The 17250-nt window shown below is 36.7% G+C and overlaps 4 protein-coding genes across 4 annotated transcripts; 3 read left to right on the forward strand and 1 right to left on the reverse strand.

The window, feature by feature from the left end:
- Window positions 1-1643: 1643 nt before the first annotated feature.
- On the forward strand, window positions 1644-3709 carry LOC147551224 (endo-1,3;1,4-beta-D-glucanase-like). Its single transcript, XM_086665192.1, has 7 exons — window positions 1644-2094; window positions 2235-2256; window positions 2408-2531; window positions 2712-2802; window positions 2918-3007; window positions 3137-3237; window positions 3458-3709. The coding sequence occupies exons 1-7, from the start codon at window positions 1800-1802 to the stop codon at window positions 3599-3601; spliced, it is 867 nt and encodes a 288-aa protein (XP_086521318.1). The 5' UTR covers window positions 1644-1799; the 3' UTR covers window positions 3602-3709.
- LOC147551225 (endo-1,3;1,4-beta-D-glucanase-like) lies at window positions 3486-6610 on the forward strand. Its single transcript, XM_086665193.1, has 8 exons — window positions 3486-4209; window positions 4256-4583; window positions 4722-4743; window positions 4851-4977; window positions 5057-5147; window positions 5567-5656; window positions 5743-5843; window positions 6304-6610. The coding sequence occupies exons 2-8, from the start codon at window positions 4436-4438 to the stop codon at window positions 6442-6444; spliced, it is 720 nt and encodes a 239-aa protein (XP_086521319.1). The 5' UTR covers window positions 3486-4209; window positions 4256-4435; the 3' UTR covers window positions 6445-6610.
- Window positions 6611-6983: 373 nt separating this feature from the next.
- Window positions 6984-10314, forward strand: LOC147551226 (uncharacterized). Its single transcript, XM_086665189.1, has 2 exons — window positions 6984-9713; window positions 9802-10314. Exons 1-2 carry the CDS (start codon window positions 7776-7778, stop codon window positions 10225-10227), a joined length of 2364 nt encoding a protein of 787 aa, XP_086521315.1. The 5' UTR covers window positions 6984-7775; the 3' UTR covers window positions 10228-10314.
- Window positions 10315-10399: 85 nt separating this feature from the next.
- Window positions 10400-15759, reverse strand: LOC147551227 (elongation factor Tu, mitochondrial-like). Its single transcript, XM_086665191.1, has 12 exons — window positions 15231-15759; window positions 14792-14867; window positions 14322-14414; window positions 14105-14179; window positions 13818-13922; window positions 13071-13161; window positions 12770-12975; window positions 12382-12465; window positions 11885-11950; window positions 11728-11790; window positions 11309-11549; window positions 10400-10725 (listed from the first exon to the last, which is right to left on the reverse strand). The coding sequence occupies exons 1-12, from the start codon at window positions 15404-15406 to the stop codon at window positions 10655-10657; spliced, it is 1347 nt and encodes a 448-aa protein (XP_086521317.1). The 5' UTR covers window positions 15407-15759; the 3' UTR covers window positions 10400-10654.
- Window positions 15760-17250: the final 1491 nt, after the last annotated feature.

Here is a 17250-nt window from a genome sequence, read left to right on the forward strand (position 1 = left end):
ATGAAGGTGTCTTTAATGCTTTCAGGAAGGCGCCTTTAAAATTGCCGTTTAAGATGAATGATAGGAAAATATAATAACACTAGGGGTTTCCATACAGGTTCAATTACAAAATTTAGTGTGGAGAGTTTGAAGTCTTTTTCTGTGGCAAGCATCTAATTTAAAGGCACTCCAATATTGCCCCAGAGCAGCAAATGAGGAGGCCCATTCGAGGGCTCATCAAGCACTCCAACACAATCCAACCGAGGCAGCTTAGTTTTGGTTCACTAAGTGTATTTTCTTGGTTTTCTCATTCTTCATGTTGTAATCGTATTCGCCTGCGCTTTATATGAAGTTTGGATTCAAAAAAAAATACATATATATATATTAATCCTATTGTTACAGTATATATGCGCTATAACTTGAAGAATATCATTCCAAATCTTGTTACTTTGATTATTGCTAGCCCATTTGGCTAATCTGCCCGCTTGATTGTTGCTCTTTCTAGGGATATAGGAGAATTTGATGTTGTGGAATTGAGGGAGTAAGATCCCGATTTCCCTCATACGAGTTGTGGATTGCCATTGTATAGTCTTTCTAGCATTTTTGAAGATGGTTTATCTACGAAATATTGTCGTTTTCTACTTTAATTGTCGTCATATAATTATTTCTGCCATTTAGAATAGTTTTTGCTTCTCATTCTTTGGCGGTTCTAGCTCCGAGAGTGGTTGTTTTAGCTGCAACAAAGTGTGAGAAGTGATGATGAATAATACAACTGATTCCAATACAATCATTGATATTTGTAAATAAAAGCATCCGTGATTAGCTTGACATAGGGTGAAACAGGTGGTGACCATTTACAATATATTTGTACCGCACTAGTAGGAATGTATCTTCGGTCATCGGAGAAGACTTGATCTGGTTAATGACTTGGCATGAGATACTATAATTTGTTGAAAGCAATAATTGCATCTGGCTTTCCAGATGAACTAGAGGATAGTTGCCTGGAGGTTGATATTATCCGCTTTATCTGTGGTATACACTTCTTTCACTTGTAGTTGTCTCAACTGTACAATGCACAAAGTCAAATGAACAATATACAAATTGCAATTTGCTAAATACAATTAGCAATTTGTTTGAATCAATTGGTAATTTATGTACCAATGGCAAAACTTATACACAACTAGGATTTTTATTAAAGCAAGTAAATTTTGTAAAACCGACGTTAGTCACAATTTGATCTTTTTACTCCTCAAACATGACTTTTAGACTTCCCATTAGTTTTTCTTATCACTTGGGAACTCCAACCTATTAACATCAGATTTCAGAGCATTTCAACATTGACAACAACCGATAACATAAATACCGACAAAACAATAGTTTCTAAAGTCATCGTCTTTTCATGCTATTAGGAAAATCCCACCTTTTTTTATCTCTTGATTGATGTAACAATTACTTTCCTACTTTTTCCTTTCTATTATTAGCCATTTGTTGTGTTTCATGAAGTTTGATTTTTAAATAGATTAGTAATGTATAGTTTCTATTTTATGGAGTATTGGTTGTGAAGAGGGAAATACCTCTTGAATAATAATAGCTTGAACACAGAGAGAGAATATTACAATAATTAACAACTTTACATAATAACAAAACTGCTATATTCTAACATTGGTTTTCTCTATTTCAATATTTCTTCTATAAATAGAAGAAAACCCATTTATATCTTAACCTAACCACTCATTTTGTTGTATTTGTCACTTCCTCTCAAGTTCAGAGAGAAAGAGAGAGAGAGAGAGAGAGAGAGAGAGCTAATAGGAAGAGTAGAAATGTCAAGGCCTCAGTGGTGTGTCAATCCAGCCCTTCTTTTCATCTTTTCTCTGGTTCTCTTTTTGACATTAATGTGGTACCCTTGCCACAACTCAGACCACCAAACCGATTCACATAAACCAGTAACCGATCCCCACGATCTCCAGACTATATTTGGTCCTTCTTTTCTATCACTTTTCGGATCATCAACTAACTCTGAAGCAGGAAATGTTCAAGAATTTGGTGGACTCAGTTCTTATATTACTGGCTCCTTCAATTCAAATAGAGCTATTCTTATGGTTACTGACATTTATGGTGAATACCCTAATCTCAATTTCATCTCTTTCATTTATTTCTTCACTTGTCTCAACTGGGTTATTTTTAGGGTTTTATTGTAGTTTATGATCTCCTCAATGTTGGGTTTTTTCACAAAATTTGATTTCTCTCTTTTGCAGGATATGAAGTACCTCACTTGAGGTAATGCCCAAATCTTATAACTTTTTCATATTTGATCTTTTATCTTGAAGAAGTGAATTTCATAGCAAGATTTTTAGTATCTGACTTCGCGTTCTATATATACATGTTCTTAGTTTTAGATTTTGATATTCATCTTGTTGTATTATTGAAGGAAGCTGGCAGACAAGTTTGCAGCTGCTGGATATTTTGTTGTAGCTCCTGATTTCTATCATGGGGATCCTTATGTTCCAAGTCCCGATAGGTCTTATTCGAGCTGGTTGAAGGATCATCCCACGGTTGGTCTTTTTCTTTATCGTATTGTTTTTCATTTAAACCAGACCAGTATGAGTTCCCAATTGGGTCGTGTCATAGCTAGACGCCCAAAGTCTTTGCACGAGCGAACGTGGCCAAAAAACAAGTCGTCATTGGAAACCTCTAACCCCCTAACATACACCTATTATCATTTGCAATTTTAGGAGAAGGGGGCTGAAGAAGCCAAACCAGTCATTGAAGCTCTAAAGAGCAAAGGGATTTCTGCGATTGGAGCTGCAGGCTTTTGCTGGGGTGGTAAGAATATTTTTGCTTATCGTTGAAAGGAGATTGACAGTTTCCGAGAACACCTTAAGTTCGCACATTTGTAGCATCAGACTTGAATAATTTCTAATTGTTTGATATCTTTCAGGAAGAGTAGTGACGCTACTAGGAAACTCGAGTGACTTAAAAGCAGTGGCAATGGCACATCCTGCATATGTAACTGTTGATGACATCAAGGGTATAAACCATTTCCGTATGACCTCAATATTTTTCAATTCAATAATCAAGTTTTATATATTTTAATGAATGGGTGGTGCATAAGTACGATCTTTGTTTGAATTAACATTTGTGCATATATGATTAACAGAGGTGAAGGTACCCATTTCTATACTAGGAGGAGAGCTCGACACACTTTCTCCACCGTCGCTCATAGAACAGTTTAAGGAGATTTTATCCGCTAAACCTCAGGTAAGATATCTTTGTCTCTTTTTTTTTTGTTGAAACAAGATATCTTTGTCTCTAGTAACACTCTTGGTGTTTTTACTGCACTTCATGCTTGATCGTCAATATATCTCTTTCAACAAATTTCGTAGATCAAAGGCAAACTTAGGCTTTGCAAATTGACTGGTGGTTGATGTTTCTTTTTATTAGAATGGTAAGAGATTAAAAACGACCGTTTGGTGTGCAGGTACCTAGCTTTGTGAAGATATTTCCTGGGGTTGGACATGGATGGACTCTGAGATACAACGACACAGATAAAGCAGCCTTGAGGTCTGCTAACGAGGCCCACCGATACATGTTAGCTTGGTTCAACAAATATGTTCATTATTAAGCGGAAGATTGTGATTTCGATATTGTTATGTACAACTAAAAGACCGCTGTATGAGGTTTGTGTTGGGAAAAGATGGAATACAATAAGAGAAGGACTTTGTTTTCTTAATTATTTATCAATGCCATTATAAGACTACTAGTTTTTCTTGCAAAGGGTCAAAAGAAAGAATGTTTTGTATAGAAAAACAAAAATCGAAGACAAGAATCAACATGGAACTTCACTTACTGACTCACAAACGACTGCCAACAATTTTCATTTACGTCGATGGTTGAAGAGAATTTCTTCTCATTTGAAAGATTGTCGATTTTTTTCTTAAAATAATGTTCTCTTACTTTGATATCGTGCTAAATTGATATAATATAATTTGAAAAATTAAAACTCTAGGTAACTAGGACAAGTTCGAGAGGGTCACGAGCCTTTTAGTCTACCCATTATTTTGGTGAGATTTTTATTCTACCCATTCGATACGTAGATATGAAAATGTCCTATCTGGATAAATAATGTACATCGAATAAATGTTTGACTTTACAAGGGCCATCCCAAAAGTTGTAAATTTGTGGATTTATGTAGCATTTTTCACATCCTTGTGACCTAAAGCCAAACTACCAGTTCAACAAAAAAAAAAAAAAAAAAAAAAAAAAGCCAAACTACCAGTCCATGTCCAGAATGACGTCAGCAATGATGAAATTGTTTTGAAGGCAGGAAATATTGTGTTAGGATAGATATCTTTGAGATCTGTATTTAAGATGATCCACCAGTGCTGTTAGATTCATCTATTTTCTTTTAGAGAGAGAAAGTGTGAGAGATTTTGATTGTTGAAAAGAAAGAAGAGAAATGTCAGGACCTCAATGCTGTGAGAATCCACCATTGCTCAGCTCAAGTTCTGGAGCTGGACATATTGAACAACTTGGTGGACTCAGTACTTATATTTCTGGTTCATTGGACTCCAAAAGAGCAATCCTTCTCATTTCTGATGTTTTTGGTGAATACCCATTTCTATTTACTACCTTAAATCAATGGAAACTACTCTAATAATTAGTCCTAATTTTGTTATGAGATTAGTCCCTAATCATGTTCATATCTTAATCTAACTTGCCTTGATGATCTATTCTTGTTTCAGGATATGAAGCACCTAATTTGAGGTAATACCCATTACTAATTTATAGAAGGGCATAATATTTAAATCAATTCTAGGTTGAAATTCTGAAAACATAGTTATATTTTTATCATTTTGTTTTTGTTCATGAAGGAAGCTGGCAGATAAAGTTGCAGAATCTGGATTTTATGTTGTAGTTCCTGATTTCTTTCATGGGGATCCTTATGTACCTGAGAATGCTGAAAAGCCTATACTAATCTGGCTAAAAGATCACGGAACGGTTTGTTTCTTATCGTGCTTGTATCATTAGTTTCTTGCAATTATGAATTTATAGTGATGAAGTTTTGAAAATTTTTTAGGATAAAGGAGCTCAAGAAGCAAAACCAGTTATCGAAGCTCTAAGAAGTAAAGGGGTTTCTGCAATTGGAGCTGCAGGCTTTTGTTGGGGAGGTAAGGTTTCTTTCGGTTTCTAATACACTGACGTTCGTGACTTTTGGCCACTCTGAACCTGACTTTTTGGACCGGATCCTAATTGATTTCTGATCTTGGACTTGCCCCTTATTAACCCTATGATTTTCGGACCTCCTGCCCAACTCTCCTTATTAAAACTACCCAATTCACACCTACTATAGGAATACATTTATGCTCGCGCGCACACACACACACGCTCGCACGCACATAGACGGGCATGTCCACACCCACATACGCGCCCGCACACACACACAAACCACCCACATACTCACACACATACCTGCTCGCGCACACACTCACAGGTACACAACCCAAACTAGAATAAATACGGTGAACTAATGTTAGAAACAAGCAAAGAGTACACAGACAATAAATCCATCTTTTTGAATTGGTCGCAGGAAAGGTAGTTGGTGAACTAGGAAAGTCAGATGATATCCAAGCTGTAGTTATGCTACATCCTTCACTAGTCACCATCGATGATATCAAGGGTATGAGTAAATCTTCTTAAGATTATTACTTTCTGTTTAATAGTTGATAATAATCTGCGGCTTAACGAGAAAGGTTTTCCCTACAGAGATCAAAGTCCCTATATCTATTCTGGGAGCTGAAGTGGACCAGATGTCTCCACCAGAACTCTTGAAACAATTTGAAGTTGTTTTATCCACTAAACCTGAGGTAAGACGGGACATATTCGAGTTCAAGATGGTGTTATCATTTGGTATGGTACCTATTCATGTATAGGTTCATGGTGTTTCTACTGCTCTTGTCGTCAAAGATAGAGACAATAGTTTTCTCGCTAATGTTCCCTTTTTCCAGTAGAAAACACAACTTTTCGATCTTCAAAACTAGGTGAAATAAGGGATCCATACCATGACTCTTTGGATAGTCCCACGTCGGTTGTGAAAGGGGCATGCCATTGTGATGGACAGTCTCACCTCTTCAGCTAGCTTTAAAGGCGAGAGACAGCTAAGACCAATTTGCTAAGTAGAAACATTAGAAACAACACCTAACGGACCAAAACTTAACATTTTATGATGGAAAACATTGATAAACATCTGATTGCAATTACGATTGCTCCAATTGTTTTACTTTGAAGCGACCCAGAGATTTAGCTTACTGGTTTCCCATGGTATAGGTTAATGGCTCTGTAAAGATATTTCCGGGGGTTACACATGGATGGACTGTGAGATACGACATAGAAGATGAAGCTGCCGTGAAGCCTGCTGAAGAAGCTCACAGTGACATGTTAGAATGGTTCGTTAAGTATGTTAAGTAAGATTTCTACGTTTAGTTCTTCTCCACCGAAAACTGTATTTCTTCAATAATTATTTGCACTGTATTGGAAACTGTCATGTTTTCAACGATGATGTGCTTTTGTACGAGTCTTGTAAGAAATATATGTTATTAATCTTACTATTGAAGATGGTATTAGCTCAAACAAATTCTTCACTAGTACTCGTGACTCAATTGAAACTTGAAAGAGATATAACCTCATTCCACCATACACTTAACATTGATGTATTTGTCGAAATATGAGAGCGAAACGGGCATAAAGCGAAGAGATATGCGCAAATGTCTTGAAATTTGTGTTGATATACTAGACAAACTCCTTTGGACGGTGAACGAATATTACACGAAATGTAGAATGATGTAACCCATTACAGCTTAATAAATAAGTAAATGTTTACACCACATCAACCATAATAGCAGAAGAGTTACCTTTCGAAGATTGGAACCCAGTATCAAAGATATTATTATCAATATAGTGAAAGAAGCAAACATATGAGAAGCTCTATGCATCGGAGTTGTAAGTGTGCAACCATAAAGGTTAACTCACCCTAAGCTTCTTGGTGTCACATGGTGATGTATAACGATAGTTAAAACCATACACATAAGCCAATAGCGACCACTATCTCTTCATAAACCAATGTCAACCCTAAAATGTGATGTGAGAAGACGATAAAACTGTTATTAAATTACCCAAAATAAAAACAGGAAAAGTTTAAAAAGTAACAATTGTCTCTGCACCAAAAGAAATGTGACAACCATGATACATGTATTTGTGGAATGTGCCAAGAAAATCATTGACATTATATTAGAAAACAAAACATAATCTACATATCATACAACATTAAATTGGAGTTCGTATACGTTAAGAACCCCTTATACACATGGTATTTTTACGTACATATTATATCTATTATGTTTGAATGAGCTCATTCTGGCTCAGGTCAAACTATGTATTAGTCCCTCCATGAAAATATTCTAACTTGATCCAATTGGGAAAAAAAAAGATCTTAATCAATCAGAGACTTTGTAATTCATTAATATATTCCCAAAGCCATATCTAAGCATGACAAGAACATGGGGAATAAAACAGTTCACAATGTACTGTACTAACACAAATTCATGATATTATGCCCTAATTCTAGTCAACTTCCAATGTTAATGTCTGTTGAATCAAAGTGTCAGCAACCACAAATGCTAACTCAGTTAGGTATATAGTCATCTCCAAACAAATGAAACATTTCTTTAACAACAAACCCAGTTTCTTCATTATAAGTTTGTTATTGGTAGACTGGTAGTTAAGTATCAGAGACGATATCGATGGAAGATGATAGTATCATTCAGGTACAAATTCATGAACAAAAACATCCTGGTGATAATTGGGATTCTTCCACCATGTTTGAACCACAAGGAGGAACTCCAGATATAAATGAAAAGAGAGGAAGTAGCAATCCAGATAGCAATTCTATGAGAAGACCAGCAGCTCGTGCACCGGAGAAGAAGCTGACATTATTCGCTCTTAGACTAGCCATTCTTGAAAAACTGGCAAGTGGGTTAGGAAAACTTGGGTTTGTATGGGCTACTGTTGTTCTTCTAGGTGGTTTTGCCGTGACTCTTGATAAAATTGATTTTTGGGTCATTACAGTTATACTAGTAATTGAAGGAACAAGAATTTTCAGTAGAAGTCAAGAACTTGAATGGCAACATCAAGCTACTTGGTCATTTTCAGATGCTACCGAAAGAACAGAACTCGACGATAATGTTCGAAAAACTTTGTCAAGAACCAGGACTTGGGCTACTTCAGATGTTCCTTTTCTTCCTTATGCAAGATGGGTTTTTCTTTCAAGAAATGTTAGTACTCTTCTTTATTTGCTTCAACTCTTTTCGGCCTTAGTTTGTGTAACGCTTTCGATGATTAGGCTAGTTCAGCAAGATTTTGGTGAAATAAGCAAAGGAGATTCTGACAAAAGAAACAGAAATTCAGCTCTAAATATTTTCTATTCTTTGGCTTTAGCAGAAGCTCTGTTGTTTCTGTTGGAAAAAGCATATATGGAGTGGGAAGTTTTGTTCTGCAAATTGTTGGAAAAAGTAAATGAAGAGTGTAATTTCGGATCTTCGGGTATGGTTTCTATTAAGAAGTTTTTCTATGATTCATTCGCTAAATGTGTTAATGGAGGCATATTTGATGGTTTAAAGATGGATCTTGTTTCTTTCGCCGTTGAACTTTTGGCTTCTGATTCCAGTGATGAGCAGCAAACTGGAACTTGGATACTTCGAAAATTCGCAACAGATGAGAGGTTTTCTGATGATACACTTCAGAAGATTGGAGTTTCTAAATCTGTCATAGAAAGATTGGTAGAGATGTTGAATTGGAAAGACCCTGAAGAAAAAGAGATTCGAAGATCAGCTGCAGAAATCTTGTCGACTTTAGCTGAAAAGAAGCAAAATTCGCTCCGGGTTGCTGGAATACCTGGTGCAGTGGAATCGATATCGTCATTGCTCTATACTGGTCAAAGCTCGAAAGCCAAAATCGGCGAAATATGTCAAGGATGCGTTGTTATTAATGAAGCAAACAACGAATTTGCATCGTTTAATCATTTGGGTCTTCTTATCTTAAAGAAACTAGCTCGTGATCACGATAACTGCGGAAAAATTGGAAATACTAGAGGACTATTATCGAAGATCGTCGACTTTACACGAACTGGAGAGAGGTTTTTAAAGGATGATCATGTAACAGAATCTCAGATTATAACAGTAAAACAATCTCTGCAACTAGTGAAGATACTCTCAAGCACAACAGGCGAAACGGGTAAAGTTCTTCGGAGAGGGATTTCAGAAATTGTTTTCACAGTCAGTAATATTAGAGATATTTTACATTATGGCGAAAACTACCCGTCACTACAAAAACTGGGAATTGATATCTTAACTAGTTTAGCGTTGGAAGACGATGCAACTGAGAAAATTGGTAGCACAGGTGGAATTCTTAAATTCCTATTTCAAGTTTTCTTGAAACAGGAAATGCCAGGAACCGAGAATTCTGTGAAGGTTGCGGCTGGGGAAGCTCTAGCAATGCTGGCATTTGAGAGCGAAAATAACTGTGGACGGATTCTGAAACTCGGAGATATGGAGAAGCTCGTTTCAGCATTGAGAGATCGCGAACTTCAAATAAGTTCAGGGAGGATTTTAAGGAACTTGTGTACTTATAGTTCTTCGAATTATAACTCCCAGTTAAGAGAAATTATTTCTGCTGCTCCTTATGTAAGTTCCCTTTCATCAATGGTGGCTAATATCTTTCGGTTTCCTTCTTCTGAAGATATACTGACACTCTTCGTTCTTTTTTTTGCAGGTTCTTGAGCAAATAATGTCAGAAGAGAACAAACGAGAGGAAGTAATGGTTGGTTTAGCAGCACAGATTTTCAGACTAATGAAACCAGAAGATTCAAGCTTCATGTTTGAAGAAACTGAAATCACCGAGATTGATTTAGCAACCAAACTAGTTCAAATTCTGAAAGATAATGAGTATCCGACTATCACAGTTCCTAGAATAAGAAGATACACGATCGAGTTGATTATGGGTATGATGAAAAACAAAGAGGAAAACATTCAAATTTTTAAGACTCTTGGGGCAGAAATGGATCTTAAGAATGTTATTGAGACAACATCAGAGCTTGAGAGCTGTAACGTTTTCTCTGGTACTACTGGACTGAGCAAGCACAAGAAAACTATTTCATCGCTTGTTGAAACAACAATAGAGCTACTAGCAAAAAACTGAGGCAGTATAATATTTCATTTTCCACTGGGTAAAAGCATTTATTGATTGATTTGTTTTTCAAGAGATAATGAATAAGTTGTTCCCACCTGAAACGTCATAATATAACTAGGAAACTGTTTTTCCAAGTTACATAGATATAGATAGAATGTGTCTTTCGTTTGAATATCAAGAAGACAAGAACAGGATTACTTATTAAAGATAAAGATGAAGAAAAAGTCTGAGACACAACTAGCTATATTGAGTGAATGAAAAAAAAACTTGAAAGATGCTTGCAGATACTACAAAATTTCACTGCTGAATTTCACTCGTCTCTAGAACTCGACTGCATGTTTACCACTTGCACGATTTTTTTAAGAAAAAATATTCGTGTTCGATGTTTTCATCATTTGATGGGGAAGTAAATATAAATCGGTAGTTCTGGAACATATTAACTGATCACTTTCGAAACTACTCCGGCACCAACCGTTCGACCTCCTTCCCTCAAGGCAAATCTTTGTCCTGTTAAAGAGTTCAAAAAAGGAAACTTCAGAACTTCCTACTTCGTTAGGAACAAAAATAAAGATATGAAAAAAAGTAGAATAAATGTATTTGATATATAATTTCGAATAAATCAGATCTAAGTCATGTCTAGAGTCTAGAAAGCCCATCGTCATGTGTGCTTCCCTACAATCGGATTCTAAACTCTAAAGGTTCCTCTTTCATTTTATATATTTCTTTCAGTTTCAGAAAGGATCCTACTTATACGAGTAAAATCATTCATTAGCAGAACAAGAGTTTTCTACAAGAACAGACGAAACATAACAGCAAGTGGCAACATAATACACAAGTGCTTAAAATCTGCATAGCGCATATCTACCAATTTATCCCGTTTAAAAACAACCAAACCGATCAATGGATCTGTTAGTTTGTCAGGGACCGACAACTGCATTCAATCGACATAATAACCGAGATAGAACCAGCTCTTGAAAAAGCGGTGAACTTAGATAAGAAATATAACAATAATAGAGATTCCTACCTGTCCCTTATATTGTGCCACTATTTCAGTTTATAGTATTTCAGGAAAATGATATTGAGTACATACCTGGTTCGAGTGGAACAGCTGACATCAGCTCAAAAATCGCAGTCACATTATCACCAGGCATAACCATCTTAACATCTTCAGGCAGTTCCACCTTCCCAGTTACATCGGCAGTTCTCAGGTAAAACTGGGGCATGTAGTTTGAGAAAAAAGCAGTATGGCGACCACCTTCATCCTTAGTGAGCACATATATTTCTGCCTCAAATCTCTTGTATGTCTTGACACACCCAGGCTTCGAGACTACCTGTGATCAATACAATAATGTCCAAAATGTTAGCACTTTTGCAGAATAAATGTATCTTAAGAATCTATGCATGTTCCTTTTTTGAAGAATACAGTCACACAGATTTCTGGGATCTCTACGTAGTCTAAAAGTTTTATCACAATTTAAACTAACGTGAATATGAGTTGTAATTACTCACTTGCCCTCGTTGTACGTCATCACGCTTTAGACCACGAAGAAGAAGACCGACATTGTCTCCTGCCTATGAAAAATAGACTCTTCAATAGTTTAGAAAGCAACATAAATAAAACTAATCAACTGGAGCGTGCTAGGATAATAATACGTTAGTAGGTTACCTCCCCGTGATCCAAGATCTTCTTGAACATCTCAACACCAGTCACAGTAGTCTTCAAAGGACCACCCTGCAGAAACCAGATACCCAATTAAGACATGCTGGTCAAATGTCAACTTACAATGATTAGTACCAAAGAGAAATAAATGTCTACTTTCAAAGGAGTATATGTATGTATGTATATATATATATATATATATATATATATGTATATGTCATTGATGAAGTTAAACATATATTGTGATCTTAATCCTCGTAAGGAAGTGACGGCCTCCCACATGTTTCAATAGGATTAAATCACCCCAAACAAAAAACAGATGAGATAAACAAGAAAACATCTAAAATATTATTTCGTTCATTTTGTAACAAACGAACCAGGGCACGATTACATGAGAAGAAACATCTAAAAAAAAGTAACATGGTTAGAGTATTGTTTTGACAAAACAGTACAACATAGTTGTAGTAATGATATCATCCAAGTTGCTGAATCTCAAAGATTACCTGCATTAATCCCAAAATCTCAACATCTTCTCCAGTTTTTATCTTTCCTTGCTCAACTCGGCCAGTAACAACAGTTCCACGCCCCTTGAACACATAATAGGAAAATCAAACAACATTTAAAACATTAGGAATTAATTGTTTAGATATGATCAGATAAATCATCAACGGTCATATCATGTTTGTACGGATTTCATGGGGACTACGGTCAGATTCATGCTGGGGGACACCAGGACACTTCCCTTTGCACTGAAGCCCCAAACTTGATGCTAGAATTTTTTTTTTTCTTTTGCCTTCTTCATCACTAAAGTATTTTCTTGGCAAGCATCTTTGATGGTTCTTTATCAAGTTATCAATCAACAATAAGGACATCCACATGCTTCCAAATTACCTGAATTGAGAAAACATCTTCAATTGGCATAAGGAATGGTTTGTCAAGCTGGCGTACGGGGTCAGGGATGTATTCATCCACAGCATCCATCAACTTCAGAATTGCCTTTTTCCCTATTTCCTCATTTGTGCCCTGTAAGGCGGAAAGTGCAGAACCCCGGATAATTGGAATTTCATCCCCAGGGAACTTGTAGAAGCTAAGAAGCTCTGCCACGCAAACACGTTCAGGAATATTATTCCAAGAGTGGCAAGACAAAAGAAGTCCAAGTAATAAGGGAAGTCAACTCCAAATGCAGTCATACCACGAAGTTCCATCTCCACAAGTTCCAGCAACTCTGGATCATCAACAGCATCAACCTTGTTCAGAAAGCAGACAAGTGACGGCACCCCAACCTGTATTATGCAAAGTAAGGAAATTACAAAGATTGCTTATAATTCCAAGAAATCTTGTGAATTATAGATGAAAGTCTTTGAGGATCTTGAACCCGTCCCTGCTGGGCCTCTTCTTTTTTGAAAAGTTTGAATTAATATTGATTATTGAGAAATGAAAAGAAGACAAGACTAAGGGACAGAGGAAAGAAAAAACTCAAAAAAGTTACACCATCAGATCTTTCCAGTAAGAAACGAAGTCTAAATATGACTTCCCTTTGGCGCAAATAGAATTCCTACCGGACCTCTAGTGATGAATGGATACACGAATCAAGTCCAGATGACAATTTTCTACTGAGGCATAAGTAAATAAAACGCAGATACCTGTAATTAGAACTAGTACTACAGTATCTACATGAAAACAATGTTAGGTCCATCAATCCATGACTTACTACAAACTCCTAGACAACATACACACTGAAACTAGTTTGTGATCCTTTTCCACGCAACCCTCCAAATAAATGTCCAACCCTAGAAGCTAGATATTGCTCATAAAGGACGGCCAAAAGGTAGCAGTTAAAGTAATACTTTCCAGCCCATTAGAGGTTAAACAACCTAAAAACTTCGTAAAATGTTTGACCTACTCATGCTATAGAAGCTATTTAAACTAAAGTACCCACCTGGCGGGCAAGTAGAATATGTTCCTTAGTTTGTGGCATGGGCCCATCAGGAGCTGATACTACAAGGATACCACCATCCATTTGTGCAGCTCCAGTAATCATATTCTGCAATAAAAAAAATTGACTCAGACCAAACCTTCAGAAATGTTCTCAGAAAGCAAAGCAAAGAAAATTTGTGGTCATGAATGTAAACTCGATTTTAATCAAATGTATGTGTTTCAACTTTCACGAGAGACTGTAGCAATATATTTATCCAAACAAGACCAATTAACTATTCTATAACTCACTTTCACATAGTCGGCATGCCCTGGACAGTCCACATGTGCATAGTGTCGTTTAGTAGTTTCATATTCCACATGAGCCTGAAAATCATGAATACAAGTTAGCTCAAATAGATCCTCACACATAGCTTCATTTAGCCCCAAAGAGGTGACACTACATCAAACCATTTCATAACTTTGTTTAACCAAACATTGTTGGGAAAAATTATTTATGATATCTAACCGTCGCAATGGTAATTCCTCGCTTTTTCTCCTCGGGAGCCTTATCAATCTCATCAAAAGCAATAGCCTTGGCTTTGCCTTCTTCCGCGAGCACCTGACAGTAGTAAGATGGGCATGGTATAGTCAATACGATGAGAATCACAGAAAACCTATGTCCATCTTTGATCTTTCAAACTCTTCACATGGTACATAAATATTTAAAGTCATAGATAACACAAAAAATCTATTTGTTCTCTCACACTCAGTTTTATAGAAACAAGGTCCTCATACTTGTGGATGTGGTCATGGTCCTTGTTCTTGGGCCTACCTCACCCCAAGCTAGCTCAAGAGGTGAGACTTCCCCTCACACTTGCATTACAAAGAGGCCACACACCCTCCAAGGACCAATGTGGGACTAACACCAACGACACAAACCTCATCCTTTAAGAAACACAAAACAAGACAACAAATTCGTTCATAAGTAAAACAAACCCTTGTAATTGCAGCAGTCAGTGTAGTTTTCCCATGATCAACGTGTCCGATAGTTCCAACATTTACGTGAGGTTTCCTATATCGAAACCAAGGAAAAGGTCAAAAAGAGTTTTTTCATATAAATTGTCCAAATATCACTAAACCTAACCAAATTCTATTTCTCTAATAACCCATACAAAATGGAACTTTGAATAAACAAATGAAGGAAAACCTAACGGATGAAAATTCATAGCAATATAAACCTAATCGAAAAATACGCATAAATACTGATACGTTTATAACAACTAACAACACTGCGAATAAGCAGCGTAATTGAATCCAGATTAGGTCAAAAACAGATAAACCCTATGAAGTTTCAATATGAGCCGAAATTTCGATTCAATCTGAGTAAGTAGTGTGAAAGAAATTCGCTAATAAGTTAAAGTCATATTCTACTCACGTTCGTGTAAATGTGGCCATTGATCTCCACCACGGAACAACATCTGAGACGACTATCTCTTTACCAGAAAGTGATTCAGAGATTGAGGGGTTACTCAATAGAGCACCTCTGCACATAGGAGAGGAGATAGAGAGCAAACGCCTTGAATTAGGGTTTCTAAGAGCTAGTGAAGCCATTAAAGAAAGAGATTGAAGAAAGAAGGAGTAATCTAGAGAGAGAAGAACCAGAGAGATTCAACGAATATGGTGTTTTAGAGAGAGAAAGTGAAAGCTCGCCGAAATGAAATTGGGGAGGTATCGGCGGTTTGGTGGAGCTCACATCTCAAGGGTTTTAGCAGAGGACTACTCTTTTAGTTCTTGCCCCACGAAACTTTTAAGAGCGCCTACCATTAGTGTTATTGGCGCCCCTACACCTCTAATATAGTCTAAATCGATGGACTAGAGTCGAATTATGTTATAAATTCATCTCCAATTTTCTGAATTGAAATCGATGGACTGGAATAGAAATTTGTTTAAACTCTAATGTTCTGAGTTGAAATCAATGGATTAAGCCAAATTTTGTAACAAAATCCGACAAAATCCACTGTTTTGAGTTGTAATCAAATTGACCGAATTTGGAATCGGTTTGAATTGACCGAATTTGGAATCGGTAGATTTCAACTGATTTTGTAATCAAATTGACTCGAGTCCACCGATTTTAAACCGAAGAAAAAAGAAAGTGACTATTTTGAGAGATGACGCTTTTAACCATTTTCTAGAATATGTTGGCGGGTATGCTCAAATAACATTGTTTCCTGTACGTCGAAGATGACCTTGAGACTTTGCTCGCTTTGGCCAGCGTCAAGGGACCCAGTATAAATCAGTCTACATAGAGACGCCTTGGGCTAGTCAGACAAAGTCGTCATCAAGCGTACATGTCTAACCCAACAACCATATCGAGAGGAGATGTGAGGTTCACGAGTTGGAGCCAAGAGGGCCTTCAGTAGGCGTGAGACAGGCATGTCACACGGAGTTCAACATAAGTACGATGTGATCTTCATAAGAAACATCCTATGCTAGGCTAATCTAATTAGTGCATATTACATGTACTACATATTAATATATTTTTTTGAGAAGTGCTACACGACTTGAAAAGTTAAAGTTGAGCACAGGCCGAATGGTGATGTAGCCGCTCCAATTAGCTGTCAGTTTCTCTCCCCTTGACTTTGCCAATTGGAGTTGGCTGCATCACCATCGAGTTGGTTTGCATATATATATATATATATATATATATATATGCTTACTATCAATTTGGTTCATAGAATTCAATATTTTTCTTCTAATATATGTCCTACAAGAATTAGAAATGCAAACCCTTACACTAATCATTGAAGTCGCTTTTTATTTTCTTGAGTATCAATATGATTTTCAGACATTTTGGGTTGTCGTAGGTGGAGCTCCGTGATGTTGATAATGGGAATAAAGCAACTGAAAGATTTCGTACAGATGAGGCCATTGAGAGTATGTCTTAATTTCCAATAATTTCTTATCTAGTTAGTTTAAAGGAGTTTCTTTTTGTAACATAGTGAGTAGGAAAAAGGCGATACAGTCACGCCATTATGCACATATCGGTATTATGTATGTCACTATTGAGACGAGTAAGGAATGTTAGACAAGGTGAGCTGGAGGAAGCTCATAGCAGTGACGTAACCGTATGCACACGCGCGCGCACACACACACACACACATATATATATATATATATTACGTTGTTATGCATACACAAAGATAACATTTTGATGCAGGCGCATCCCAAACGGCCCCACAAGGCCACACGAACATGTCCTAGTCGGCCAAAGATTAGCAGTTTAATAAGAGTCCTAATTTAAGTATGATTCATAATGAATCTAGGTTTAGGAAGTTTCATTATTTTTAGTGTTTCTATTATTTAGGAAAGTACAGTTTGTGTCTATCTAGGAAAGTCTAGTAATCTATAAAAGGGAGTCCAGTCTTTGTTTATGACATATTGAAGAGAAAACCAAA

Source organism: Eschscholzia californica, unplaced genomic scaffold (assembly GCF_041429995.1).
Source record: "Eschscholzia californica isolate CP2 unplaced genomic scaffold, dmEscCali1.0.p SCAF_3, whole genome shotgun sequence".
Taxonomy (NCBI): domain Eukaryota; kingdom Viridiplantae; phylum Streptophyta; class Magnoliopsida; order Ranunculales; family Papaveraceae; genus Eschscholzia; species Eschscholzia californica.

Excerpts from the sequence above, each read along its gene's own strand:
- LOC147551224 (XM_086665192.1), top strand. The coding sequence starts at position 1,800 with ATGTCAAGGCCTCAGTGGTGTGTCAATCCAGCCCTTCTTTTCATCTTT. Across the intron at positions 2,095-2,234 it reads TATGGTTACTGACATTTATG|GATATGAAGTACCTCACTTG; the intron begins GTGAATACCCTA and ends TCTCTTTTGCAG. Across the intron at positions 3,238-3,457 it reads TTTTATCCGCTAAACCTCAG|GTACCTAGCTTTGTGAAGAT; the intron begins GTAAGATATCTT and ends TTTGGTGTGCAG.
- LOC147551225 (XM_086665193.1), top strand. The coding sequence starts at position 4,436 with ATGTCAGGACCTCAATGCTGTGAGAATCCACCATTGCTCAGCTCAAGT. Across the intron at positions 4,584-4,721 it reads TCTCATTTCTGATGTTTTTG|GATATGAAGCACCTAATTTG; the intron begins GTGAATACCCAT and ends TTCTTGTTTCAG. Across the intron at positions 5,657-5,742 it reads CACCATCGATGATATCAAGG|AGATCAAAGTCCCTATATCT; the intron begins GTATGAGTAAAT and ends TTTTCCCTACAG.
- LOC147551226 (XM_086665189.1), top strand. The coding sequence starts at position 7,776 with ATGGAAGATGATAGTATCATTCAGGTACAAATTCATGAACAAAAACAT. Across the intron at positions 9,714-9,801 it reads TTATTTCTGCTGCTCCTTAT|GTTCTTGAGCAAATAATGTC; the intron begins GTAAGTTCCCTT and ends TTTTTTTTGCAG.
- LOC147551227 (XM_086665191.1), bottom strand. The coding sequence starts at position 15,406 with ATGGCTTCACTAGCTCTTAGAAACCCTAATTCAAGGCGTTTGCTCTCT. Across the intron at positions 14,180-14,321 it reads GAGGAATTACCATTGCGACG|GCTCATGTGGAATATGAAAC; the intron begins GTTAGATATCAT and ends CATGATTTTCAG. Across the intron at positions 13,923-14,104 it reads GGCATGCCGACTATGTGAAA|AATATGATTACTGGAGCTGC; the intron begins GTGAGTTATAGA and ends TTTTTATTGCAG.